Source organism: Anser cygnoides, chromosome 5 (genome assembly GCF_040182565.1).
Source record: "Anser cygnoides isolate HZ-2024a breed goose chromosome 5, Taihu_goose_T2T_genome, whole genome shotgun sequence".
NCBI lineage: Eukaryota > Metazoa > Chordata > Aves > Anseriformes > Anatidae > Anser > Anser cygnoides.
The window spans coordinates 35,359,660-35,373,400 of NC_089877.1; the positions used below are offsets into that span (position 1 = coordinate 35,359,660).

Consider the following 13,741-nt stretch of genomic DNA (forward strand, 5'->3'; position numbering starts at 1 on the left):
TTAAGTGACTTTTGGCACGTAATAGAACGCTTTTTTTGCAAAGGGTACTACAAAATTAAAGTAATGTATGTAAACAGCTTAAAGGTAGGCAGACAAAAATTAATTGGGTGGGAAGTAGTGCGAGAAAATGAAAGCTAAAGAAAAAAACTTTAAGTGCATTCATCTTTCAAGGGCTGTTTCTGCTTGGCTGAAGTGAATCAAAGACTAAGCCTATTATAAAAGAAACGAAGCACTAAGCTACACAGGTAAACTCTTGGCTCTGTCTCCTTTGCATTGCTACACTCTGGTCTAAAGGTTTAAGTGAGAGAGTCAAGTCAAAGAAGAAATCAGCAAGTAAGGAGAGAGTAGAGGATAGTAAGGAAGTTAGCTGAATCCCAGAGGAGCTCCGTTTCCAGCCTTTTGGATATTATAGTTCAATTATACTAAAAAAGTTAGATTGTTAATAAGGAGTTGCATAAAATAACATTTTCAAGAAAACTAAATTATCTTGATGCCTTGTTTCTGATTGTCTTACAGAGGCCCTCTGTAAGACTTGTGTAAGCTCCACTTGAGGTTACTCACTTTGTGTCATTGATATCTGTCTTCAGAAGATTAAATTTTCCACCCCATCTCTCCAGAAATTCAATCTCCTCTCCTAAGATCCTGCAGCGACTGACCACCAAAGAGACATCATGAAGCACCTACACGTGAGAACAGAAGAGAAATTACATTGGAACTGAGACTGGTAAGTTATGTGACACTTGAAAATGCAGTTTTATGCTAGAAAATTAAAAAAAAAAAATGCAGCTTAACTGCTATCTCAGTTTGGATGTAAAAATGAAACTGTACACACATAAAAACAAACGTATGTTCTTTGCCCTAAGTTTCTCCCCTTAGCTTTGTCAACAGGATTACACAGATATGTGGGAACACCAAGCTGGGCTTGACAATTTGAACTGTTAATTCTTTTAGAAGCAGAATGGCATTCAGCTCAATTCTCTGATTTCTACTAGCAGGAGAAAAGGATTTTAAGAAATCACTAAGGCAGCCAGACATCAAGGCAGCAAACTAGGAAGAAACCACAGCTTTTAGGTCTCTTGCCTTCCGAGACAGGCACTTCCCGTCTCACCCCAGAATATTTATTCATGAAGCTGATTTTGATTTGCATTAATGAAGTATTCATCAGTATCAGCCCTATTCTCTGTGACAAAAAAAGATTTAATATTTTTCAAGAGTCATATAGGCTTTCCTGGCACATTACCTGAGGCAAATACTGCAGTGTGGGACACTTTTCTTGCCAGCAGCCCTGACTTTCAATAAACTGGAAGACGAGTCTATGGACTAAACATGAGAAGAGTGGAGCTTTTTCCTCTGTTAAAAACAAAAAATAAACAAAAAAACACGTTGCAAGAAATCTACTCAAAGCCACGTAGTAGTGCATTAGCAGCTAAAACGCAAATTTATAATGTATCCTCCCAGTAAGAGATAATGAGGGCAGCTACTTTCAAGCTACTCAAAATCTTACCATCCAAGAGAGATTCAAAGCTCAGGCTAACTATCTTTCTGGAAGGATTTTCACCAAAAACATCACCATCTGAGAAGAAAAAAAAAACAAAACAAAACACACACACACAAGAAAACAGAAAACAAACAAAAACAACAAAAAGTATCAGTTATTTCCATACTTAGTTCTGCAGTTACAGCTCTTCCTCTTCAGAAACAGCCATTCATTACACATTATTTACAATTTTTTAATAGAAAGCACTGATAAACATATTCAAAGCCATCATTTATCGCCTCTCTCTGCTTACTAGCAGCCTACTAGCACTATTTTTTTTTTCCCTATCTCTTTTTAGTAGATATTCACTAATGTAGAACCTTTGGGTTTCTATCATACAACTACTTAATCTTTCAAGTTCATAAGCCATAAACCTACCAATTTTGCAACTTACCTATTGGGGGTCCAAATACGACTGTAAGTTCAATCGAATCATAAAGAAAATTAAAGACTGCCTGCTGTTCACTCCATTCACTAATCTCCCACTCAGGGAAGCTAAAAGAAATAGAAAAAAAAAACACACCTAAGTTTCAACCAACCAACCAACACAATTATCTGAAGGACAAAGATCAGAGCATTAATGCAGCATTAATCAGAGCATTGATCAAAGCGTTAATGCATAAGAGCAGCTATGTTATAAGAGACCAAATAAATTTTCATTTGTCAACAGAGTGTAAGAATCTTTTGGGAACCCAAGCACATTACTATTAATTTCACATAAATGTTAATTCTGGGATGGGAGGAGAGTTGGATACAAAAAGACTGGATGCAAAGTATCACTACAAAGTTGTTAATAGAACAGTCCCTCACATACTGAAGTTCACCAAAGCTTTTTTGCTTATCCTAGATTGTGAAGAAAGGGGCATCCAAAGATCTTCCAAATAAAATAAAAAGGAAAAACAACAAACCCCAAAACATTTATACAGAAATGTGAGTCCCCAGAATGAACCGATAAAAAAAGATAAAACCTGAAATTCCCTTCCTTACTTGTATCTCTCCAGGAGTTCCTCGCAGCTTTTTTCTTTTTCCTGTAGATGTTTCAACTGAACAAACATTTGCTCATTCTCAGTCTCCAGATCCAACAGTTCTCTGCAAAGATAAAGCAAAATATCTGATGTAGCACACTGGTGAAAAATCATAAAAATCTCTAGAACCTGAGTGTGTACATTTTTAAGCTCCTTTAAGCTTTTTGATATCTTACCTTTGAAGTTCCTCTTCTTGAGCTTTGAGGCTTTCCAATTCTAAGAGAAAGGAGGAAAAAAAGCTATAAGAGAAAAGAGCAACAAAGACAGCCCTAACTCACCGTGCAGTCATCTTCCTTAACAACATGAAAGATCTCAACAGCTCTTACTTCTACCTGGATACAGATATGGTCTACAAAAGTTAGTAGTTATAGAACAGTTGAAGTGCTGGGTATGATAGCCAGCACACACCCTTCCAGTCACATTTTTCCAAGTTCTAAATCCCATTTACCCATGAGAAGAACAAATCCTTTTCATTCTTTAACACCTATATTATTAGCTGTATTCAATGTGGAAAAGAAAGCAGTAATTTTTGCATTGCTATCAACTAATACAGCAAGGATGGGGGCAGTTTCACCCTCTCCAGAAGTAAAAAAGAAAACAACAAAACACAAAAAACCACAAACAAAACAAAACCAACATCAATGAACAAAAAAAAAAACACCACAAAAAAAACCCCTGCAGTTAGTTCAGCTGGTACCATTACCTTCCTCTAGTTTTTTTGATTCAGAGTCCTCTTCTGCCATTTCCTCACTGCAATCTGTCTCACATTCTTCCCATTCAGAATCTGTCAGAAACAAGCATCAGAAGGTCTCTGCAGAATTCCCAGATTCAGTATTTAGAATTCATTATATTTATCTCTGAGTTTTAGACATTTTAGTATTTAAAAGCTAGCTAATAATGTGCAAGAAGCTGGTGGGCTATCTACCAAAAACCTCAAGTAGTAACAGATCCTTTTATAGCTTTGAAACAATGCAATTACCGTGCACTTTAATTTCTACTGAAGGCATTGAGAAGTAGGAAGAAAAATAAATGAAAAACAAAAAATAAATATCCTTGTCTCTAAATCGGAGAGACATGGATTTGACAGATAGACTACACAGTGTGTAAGGAATTGGCTGGATGGTTGCACTCGGAGAGTTGAGGTCAATGGCTCAATGTCCAGGTGGAGATCAGTGCCAAGTGGTGTTCCTCAGGGGTCAGGATTGGGACTGGCATTATTTAACATCTTTGTCAGTGACACATACAGTGGGATGGAGCGCACCCTCAGCAAGTTTGCCGATGATACCAAGCTGTGTGGTGCGGTTGACACACTGGAAGGAAGGGATGCCATCCTGAGGGACCTGGACAGGCCTGAGAGGTGGGGCTGTGCGATCCTCATGAGGTTCAACAAGGCCAAGTGCAACGTCCTGCAGCTGGGCCAGGGCAATCCCAAGCCCAAACACAGGCTGGGTGGAGAATGGATTGAGAGCAGCCCTGAGGACCTAGGGGTGTTGGCTGATGAGCTCAACACAAGCAATCAATGTGTGCCTGCAGCCCTGAAAGCCAACCATGTCCTGGGCTACACCAAAAGAAGCGTGGCCAGCAGGGCAAGGAAGGGGATTGTCCCCTTCTGCTCTGCTCTCGTGAGACCCCACCTGCTGGACTGTGTTCAGCTCTGGGGCCCCCAGCACAAGGACATGAAAGTATTAATGATTCCAGAGGAGGGCCACAGAGATGATCAAGGAGTTGGACCACCTCTCTGACAGATGGTTTGGGAGCGTTGGGGTTGTTCAGCCTGGAGAAGAGAAGCCTCTGAGAAGACCTCTTAACAAACTTATAGTACCTAAGGGGATACAGGAAAACTGGAAAGGGACTCTCCGTCAGGGAGTATAGTGTAGGACAAGGAGTAATGGCTTTAAACTAAAAAATGGTAGATTTAGACTAAATATAAGGAAGAAATTCTTCACTTTGAGGGTGGTGAGGCACTGGAAGAGGCTGCCCAGAGAAGCTGTGGATGCCTCATATCCCTGGAGGTGTTCAAGACCAGGCTGGATGGGGCTTTGAGCAAGCTGGTCTGGTGGGAGGTGTCCCTACCCATGGTGGGGGGTTGCAACTGATGATCTTTAAGGCCCTTTCCAACACAAACTATCCTATGGTTCTATGAAGAGACAGTTATCGTAATGTGGCAATCCCAAGTACTGACTGCAGCTTGTTTGAACACAGCTGATCAAGTTTTAAACCATCCAGGCATGACACTGAAAATGGTACAGTCCTGGAGTACAAAGCTTAGTCTTGCCTATCTGCAGGATCACTAGCAGGTTCTGCAGCCATTTTGAACCGTGTGCTGCCAGCAGCTGTACTGTCATCACTTTCAGATTTAGCTAGCTTGGTTATACATTCGTAGGCTACAATTATAATTCTGTATTTCAGTGCAGAAATGCTCCCAGTCTTCATTTGTTGTGCAAGTTATTCCCACAAAACAAGTTTGCAGACACAAATGAAGGTGTTCAGACCTAATAGATACTTGCAACATGGGACTTTTAAAACTCCAAGCAACCACCAGACACAGAATCTTGAAGTGACCATTTACATAAAAGCTCTACAGAAAAACAGAGTGACTGGGCAAGAAATCAGCAAATCAGTCACTAGTTTGTAAACACATACCTGCTTCCAGATCAGCAAGACAGCTTTCTGCCTCCTTGAGCAATTCATCCACATTTGCTATTCTTGACTGTAGCTTTTCATATTGTTCCTAAGATGGGAAAATTGTACTCTGTTGCAATGTGTTCTTACACAAGTCAATGAATTTTTTAAAGAAGCTGAATGCCTTCTGGGACCACCATGTGGATCTTTGCTTGCTAATAAAGCAATTAAAGTAGCTGACACCATCTGTCATTAGAATGAAGAGGCAGACTAACAGACAACATTAAGGCAGTTGTCATAGGTAAGAAAGTACCAGATACTTAACAATGTTCGTAATGACTTTCTTTTTTTGCAGGGATGAGATGAGATTTAACTAAATAAATTTCTAGAGCTTTTAACTTATACTTAGGTAGAAGGTTCCTGTAATGTAACTAGAAGAAAAAGTCACTTTCCCAATGTATTTTATATTTTCTTATAAATAAAAGAAAAACAAGTTCAATACCAAAGAGTCTTATACAAGATAGTTAGGGTCCTACATGTGATGGTCCCAGCTTATGCTAGTCTAAGCACAGATAAAATACAGTAGAAGTTCCTCTGTTAAACCTAAACCTCTGCAGCCTTGCGGCACATTACCTGCGCACTCTGCAGTAATTTGCTGTATAATGCCTCTTTCTCATTGTGACCCAAGATTTTACTTTCTTTGATGAAATAGGATTTCATTTTGTTCAGTTCTGCTCCAAAGCTCTTCAGCTGCAATGGATAGAAAATACAGAAGGGAAAGTGAATAGGAATGTGAAACAAAAGATCGTTCAATCAACTCTTTCTCTCTTCTCTGCTCTCCCTCCCTGCAATATCCCATTTTCTCTAGCAGCAGTATTACACGATAGTTTCAAAGGAAATTGAATTTAAGACTGGACAATCCAAGTTAATTCAAGGCTACTACTAAAGTAATGGTTTTCTTAGCAAAGATCCAACACAGTCTATATTCCAAGAGTGAGCAGCATAGAAAACAGTACCATCAGATTTTAACAGCTCCAATAACTTAAGGAAGAGATGCTTTCACTAAAAAACAGAGCAGCTTCATTAACCATATCAGATGCCTCATTCTAATTGTTCAAGACTTATTTAGAACACTTGCCTCCTTACTAAGGGGCTAACTTAAAGAGGCTAACCAAAACGTTAACAAGTCCACACAGTGCCCAAATTGCAAGAAATAAACAAAAAAGCCACCTGTTTTAATAGAACATAGCTACAGATTACAGAACCACTGAATCGTTTAGGTGGGAAAAGACATCTAAGATCAAGTCCAACTGTTAACCTAGCACTGCCAAGTCTACCACTAAACCATGTCCCCAGTCTTCTAATAGCTCCAGGAATGGTGACAACTACTTCAGAAATGACTATAAGAATTGTGTAGTTCGAAGTTTTCTCCGACAGTTGTCAATCCAGAAGATGCAGAGGAACATACAAAAAGCTTTTTTTGTAGTGTTTTCGATCCACTTCCACTAGGTGGTATCATTGTGATGCCAGTACATAGGGGTTTGCTCAATAACCTTTTAAATCTATTATTTTTCACTAAGGGTTCTGGTGCTTTTATTGTTTCTAAGTATATTTTTCCTGAATCCAGTTATCCTAGCCTCAGTGATAAACTCTAACACAAATCTAATTATGAACTATGAACAATACTGTCTTTTAAATTTGTTACTTTTTATTTTTGCTGACTAGTTCTTTAGTCTTGACATTGAAAGCGAGGAAAACAATCCCTTGATCTACCTTCTTAATTCTGTCTGGGACACTCTTATAATGCTTCTGTTTTTTAAAATGCAAATGTCTTTGGGGTGCTTTTTGTGCCCATTATCATTAGCATTCTCCTTTAAATACCCTCTGGCCTCATCATCTTTCTTTTGGCACATGACACCACTGTTGTACTCCAAATTCTGTATGCAGTTTTATTTCTGTGTAACAACAATTTCTGCTTATTATGTCTCATACTATTACCCATACTTTTCCAAACTAAATAAACATTTAAGTTAATGGACGATTCTGCACCACCAATGATGCTATAGAGCTTCAACAGTAAAACTTCATTTTTTCGCTTCCAAAATTGCACTGTTTGCTGAGGCTTCTCTGAAGTTTCTCTTCTCTAACTAACCTGAATTATCAACATCAAGTTTTTCTGTTTCACAGTAACTTGTTCCTCTACAGTATTATAAACCATCTTTGCATTCAACCCTTCTGCCATATAAGAAATTCTTTATTCCAGTTCTCATAGTAGACTTTCATTCAGAAAATATTTTACCTTGTATCTTCTACCTAGCTACTGTTATTCAGTGACCATCATGGTTCTTATTTTATTAAATGCATAAATTCTTCATAAATTTGAATGCATAAATTACTTCTTCATTACATTATTTTGTTATGCAATATTACCTCTTCATCAGAACAGGTTCTCATTACTTCCCACAAACTCTTATTCACATTCACCAGTGGTTGATCCTGGACGCTTACATACTGTTTTAATCTGAAATACAGGAAAAAAAATATGAAAGAATTGAAAGAAAGGCTCGTTGTAACTGCATCAAGCATATAAAGAAGCACATTAGTATTTATACACTACATTCACCTTTTCTAATTAAGATATGGAAATGTAAACATTTTCATTTATTTGGGTCTTACGTCTTGGAGAGGTCCTCTAAAGCCTTCATTACATAGGGGCTATGTTTTTTACACTCTGGAACATAATGAAAAGTTCACTTTCTATAGTCTTTCTGTAGAGAGTAGGTCTGAACAGGAGATAGAGAGCTACAGATCTAAAGAAATGGAAAATGGTGCTAATGGGGCTGGGAAAAATCTTACTACTGATTTTAAATTTTACTATAAAACTTGATTTAACCCAAATTGTAAATGGCATCATGTATCAGACCAGCAGTGACCTTCAGGTTAAGGAAATAAGTCATGGTAATTGTATTTCAATTAACAGTAAACACTGGAAAATTGGAACAAACAACAGATCGTAACCTATTATGATTTTGCTTCCTATGTTTGATTATTTTCAGTACAACTCAAAATCTTTAACTCTTCTGATTTGCAACTAAAACACTCTATTAGTACCAGAGGAAAATCAAGCTTTATCTCCATAACCACAGCTCCTCCCTAAGAGTTTACCCTATACTGTATAAACCTGTAATAAACTGGCTACCAACATTAGGTAGGTTTACTCCCATTTTTTTGTTTTTCCCATATGTAATTAATAACTTTCTTAAGGACATTCTGCACGCAAATGGAGCTGAAAAATAGAATTACTAATATAACCTACGACTGAAAAAAAAAAAAAAGACAGACTTACTCATCTATCATCTGAGAAAGGACCTGGCAATCTTCTTCATAAATACGCAGCTTGGGGCGATAAATGTATTGGCTGAGAATCAGGTCTTCTGGAGTTGGTGGTGCACTGACAGCACACTGGGAAAGAACAGCAGGAAAAATTATGAGGAAAAAGAAAAAAAGATGCATGCTTTTTAAATCAGCAACTTTCTATCAATTCATATACAGAAACCACTAAAAAGGCCTGAATCTTTATTTTTGCAGAACAGAAAAAAAATAACGGAGGTAGCTTGACATACTTCAATGATTTTTTCCTCCCCGTTCTGGACCTGTCCTATTTAATTCTGGGAAAAGTTAATCGTATAACCTTAGATAGCTCATTTCATTTTTATGCTCCATGTTTCCTCACTTTCAAGAACACACTTCCTTTTGGGAAAAGGAGCTGTCATCACTAGAGCTCAAAAACCTGAACTGGAAGAGGTTAAACTACTTTTATATGGAAACCTGAAAAAATATGTGCACATTATCCAGATGATGATAGTGCTCTAGAGTAAAACAAGATTCTGAATCAAGCGTAGTTATCTTAAGATCACAATTTTCAGTAAGTCTTTAGTCACATCCAATAAATAAGATGGGGATATTCCAAAAAATTACTTATATATTGGAGCACATAAATAACAGGTTAATTCAATCCCTTCAGAGAAAGCTTTCAGTCTTTTTGTGATTGTTTTATTTTGTATGTTTGTTTTTATCAGAGGTCAGATGCTAATGAGTCGTACCAGAGTTTTGTAAGCCACATGAATATTTAGAGACAGCTCAGTACAAATAAATTTGCAAATTGGAAGTGTAAACTAAACTGTAGCTAAGAACAGCATCTTAAATAAAACTTCACGAGATTTAAAACTCATAAAGGAAACAATTCAATCAATACAAATTATGCTAATATAGCTTTCGTTCTTTTACCACATCAGAATTATAAAGAACTTTAAAATGGACACTTTTTTTTTTTTTTTTTAACTTCCTCTTGCATAGGCAACTCAGAAATCTCAGTCAGTCAGCAAAGAAGGAATGAATAAAGGCAGAACACCACAAGAGAGTTCCTTATTTCCGAGAAGGTATCCAAATTTCTAATGTGAATGTTCTGCTGACTTATGTATCCTTACAATGTAACATCTTACAACTGTAAGACTTGGTTATACAGGAGCCAGCTTTCTAAGAACTAGATCTGAAGTACTAGAATGAATTTCATGAGTGAAGAATTTTCACAAATATACCACTTACCATGCAAAGAGTATGTTCTTGAATACACGTTTTCATACACAACAACTGTCAGGAATTTTTAATATGTCATTGTGATAGAAACTATTTCACTCTACCAAAAGAGGTGTCACATAACCCATTCAGAAGAAGGAAGAATGAACGTCATTAGAACTTATTTAACATGGAACAGACTATTGAAAAGTTCTCCAGCATGCTAGAAAATGTACTGGCATAGAACCACCTGCCAAACCCACTTCTAAATTATCCAGACACTGCTAAGGTTTTCCACTTTGCAGGATGGCTTTTCCATTGCCCCGGCACATCATTTGCCATGCCAGCAGAAAGTGCTGTAAGCAACAAGAAATGGAACTGTTTGAGCTAATTCCCCATATCCTCTTTTAAATAAACACAATAAAAAAAAATAAAAACAAACTTTCTCTACTCATAAAACTCGAAAGCTTTCCACGTCAGTAGGGAAAACTAAGCAGCTCATTCACACTACTTTATAAGATAATCTTTTTAAGAAATGGCAGTTATTCATGAAATCCAGACAGGTGACAGACTATTTCCAGCATCTAGTTGGAAAATCAGTTGGCTACACAAAGGTGTACAAACAAGCAAGCCTGAAACACCAGTCTTAAGAGAGCTTATATGAAAAGAAGGTACCTTTACTGAAACCCCAAACTGACATAATAACAGTAAAATGTAAAAATCAAGTTGATAGGAAATGTGTAAACTATTAAAATATTGTACTGGGACAAGTTTCCTAGTTTACTTTTAAGTTAGGGGAAATAAAGGGAACCTCTTCCAGTTATTTCTCAAAGTAAAGAGACAGAAGTCAGATATTCAAACTTCGAACACTTTAAGATTGACAGTACACACTTACATTTTGCAGTGCTTATCCAAAACTAAGGAGAGAACCATAAGAAACCCACTTCAGCGTCTTGCTTACCAATTTGCACATCAAAGCTGACAGTCTCTGTAAATTTCTCTACCATATTGCTGGAAGTGGCTATATACAAGGAAAGCAACAACTAGACTACATAAGAAGGAATCTACCTTTTCATTGGAGCCGCTGGAAGAAATACTGTAAAGCAGATACACTGAAATTCAGCACGGTTTTTTCAGTTTGGACAGTTTTTCCCAGTGCTTTTCTTCACACCCCCCCCCCATCCCCCCCCAAATTCTAGGCATAGAGTAAACCTAGGTTGAATAAAGGGCTTGGTGCAATTGTGATTGACTGAAGCAATCCACATGCTAAATGAACAAAACCATAGTATAGCTAAACACAAATCAGGTCTCTCAGACTATAATAGCTAAAGGTAAAATTTTTTTTTTTCAAGACTTCTCAATGTGCCTTCAAACATTATGGAACAGAACCACTCGGGGAAAAAACAAACAAAAAAGCCCACACCCCAAAACACCTCAACTCCTCCCCACCAAACCCAAACAAATTTTATTTTGCTTTTGCTAGTCATGTGCTGTTATACTAGCTTTGAGGTTCTCTCTTCACAGGGTTTTAAGAAGAACAACCTGAAGATCAACTTCATATATCAAAATTCCATTTGCAGAACATGAATTGGAGAAGTGTGATGGGTTAAAGACAGATTCAAGATGAGCTGACAGAAATAAATTCTACTTTAAGAATTATGTTGCCAGAGGTGGATTAATAAAGGCATTCCTTGTCCTAAAACTGCCTCATGAAAAATCTCAGTCTTCTCTTAATTGTGACACCTTGCCTTGTTTTCAGGGAGACTGCACAGTACAATTACTTCCTTGTTTGGTATCAGGTTACTACTAATACATGGTGCTTGTCTGTATGCATGCAAGCAAACTATTTGTTCCCATATCAGCAAGAATTCAAAAGAAGTTTTTCCTCCATCCAGGATGAGGGTACTGAAAAAAGGTTCAGGCAGAACAGACTTAAGGGCGAGAAATAAGAACAGGTATGTCATGGTGCAGCAACTTAAAAGAGAATAGAAGACGCAGCAGGAGGGCAGAGCAGCATTTCAGGATTCTGACCTCAGTGGATGATGGATGTAGTAAGAAGATAATGTGAAGTTAGATAGAGCTTCTAATTCTTACTTTCAAACATTTTTCTCTTTAAGCAAGCTCAAAAACCAAGGATCAGCATATTTATCCAAGAACAGATGATCCTCGATACACTGTATTTTGTCAAGAGATAGAAATCTATTCTATTTTTCATTAGTGAGGGGAAAAAAAAAAACAAAAAACATCCGCTATCAGAGGTAAACAAGCAAAGACAGAATTGGAAGCATGTAGTGTCTAACTTGCCAAGGTGGAACTGACTTCTGCCTTGACTCATTTAAAGACCTTCAATACAGACCACTTAGCTGTTAAAAAACAATGACAAACCATGAGTACAATTCAAAGCCTCAAGCATATCAGAGGACAGATACTCACACTGACTGGAAGATGGCTCTGTCGGGGCTTCTGAATTGGAATATGGACTTGAAGAAGTGTAAAAAACTCTCCAACTGTGATAACACCACTCTGAAATTTCTGCAAAGTTAGGAAAAACATACACGTAAGTACAGTCTTCAAGTGAGAATGCTTACTGGTATATATGCACACAAGTATTTTTCCTGTTCGGAAAATAAATTAACATCTCTCAGCCATATACATACCTCCCATAAATTATCTTCACAAATGCTGTCTGTGAGAAGCTGAGACTCCATCTGACTGCATCGCTGAACTATATAAAAATAAGAAAAGGGCATTGCTGGGGTTAAAAATATTATTACAGAAATATGAATCTTAGTTGATTAGCTCCAGAAGTAAGCCATCTTAACGTAGAGTTTGACCTTTATGCGTGTTTCTGGTGCTGAATGAAGTTAATGAGGAAAAAACTACTTCAGGCAAATCCTGAGGAATAGATTAGAAATTTAATGTAAAATGAAATTCATGTCAGAGTGGTAATGAAACGACAGAATTCACTTTTCTATAGGAGGAAAGCCACATGTATCATACTAAAAAGTAATAAATCTGAGAAACAGACTCCAACCAGTTCAGAGGGCACCATTGATAGGCAGAGACCAAACAGCAGCTGAGCTGCCAGCAAATTTCTAGGTAAAACCATAGCTTTCAAGTGCCAAGCTAAGAAGGTCTAGTTTCTCACTTAAAGGACTGTCTGACTTCCACTGGACAAAACATATATATTCATAGTTGCAAGGGGCAAAGTTGGGATTGGTTTTGTAAATATAGGCAAAATATCACTTACCAGATGACTGGCAGATTTCTGCCTCATTGTTAGGTACCAGCTAATCATCAAGAGCTAATAAACTAAGATTTACTCTGTGCTAAGGAAACTAAACTGCCTCTTCAGCCCAACCTGCCCACTAAAACAAAAGTGTACTTAAATTCTACTGCTTTTCCTCCTCATCTCAGTATTCCTTGAATGGCTTGGCCTCATAGCCAGAACGTAAAAGCATGTCAGCTGGCTGGGTAGGAAGCTGTACCACAGGCATTCAAGGTGTTATAGGTAGGGCTCATCCTTGATTAACCCAAAACAATAGAAAAGTTTGAGACAATTGCTACAAAGGAAGTCTTACTTGTTAATTCTGTGTCGGCCTTGACAGAATCTAGAGAGCTGCTGCTGTTGGCATGAGTACAGTCCAGGTTTTTAGCTGATAGATTTGGAGGATCTTCACCTTCACGAACATCTACTTGGCTTTGAGATAGAGCACCTGAAGTAACCTAGTATCAGCAAGTTAAAAAAAAAGAAAATAAAAGAAGAGCTATATGAAACAATGTAAGAATAACTCAATCAGTTGCTTACATAGCTGTTTCTTGACATTCAAAATTTATTTGTGGTATCTGCACATTTTATAGTTAATCAGCATACACGTAAGCCATTTCCTACCACGGCATATAGGAAGTGATATTACAAAATTCCTCATTCATTTCTCAAACCAGTAGCCACCACAGCACGCTCTTGCAGCTTTAGGAATTA

The 13,741-nt window shown here is 37.5% G+C and overlaps 1 protein-coding gene across 2 annotated transcripts in view; it reads right to left on the reverse strand.

Moving 5' to 3' along the window:
- The window catches only part of KNL1 (kinetochore scaffold 1), a 31,171-nt gene that overhangs the window by 2,091 nt on the left and 15,339 nt on the right, over positions 1-13,741 (reverse strand). For both annotated transcript variants that reach the window (XM_048065077.2, XM_048065076.2), the window contains 14 exons: positions 13,341-13,485; positions 12,417-12,484; positions 12,193-12,291; positions 8,531-8,646; positions 7,615-7,705; positions 5,818-5,934; positions 5,206-5,293; positions 3,266-3,346; positions 2,739-2,778; positions 2,525-2,626; positions 1,932-2,032; positions 1,505-1,573; positions 1,241-1,350; positions 562-680 (listed from right to left, as the gene is read on the reverse strand). In XM_048065077.2, coding sequence (XP_047921034.2) covers positions 562-680; positions 1,241-1,350; positions 1,505-1,573; positions 1,932-2,032; positions 2,525-2,626; positions 2,739-2,778; positions 3,266-3,346; positions 5,206-5,293; positions 5,818-5,934; positions 7,615-7,705; positions 8,531-8,646; positions 12,193-12,291; positions 12,417-12,484; positions 13,341-13,485 — 1,346 coding nt within the window. The remainder of the gene's footprint in view (positions 1-561; positions 681-1,240; positions 1,351-1,504; positions 1,574-1,931; positions 2,033-2,524; positions 2,627-2,738; positions 2,779-3,265; positions 3,347-5,205; positions 5,294-5,817; positions 5,935-7,614; positions 7,706-8,530; positions 8,647-12,192; positions 12,292-12,416; positions 12,485-13,340; positions 13,486-13,741) is intronic.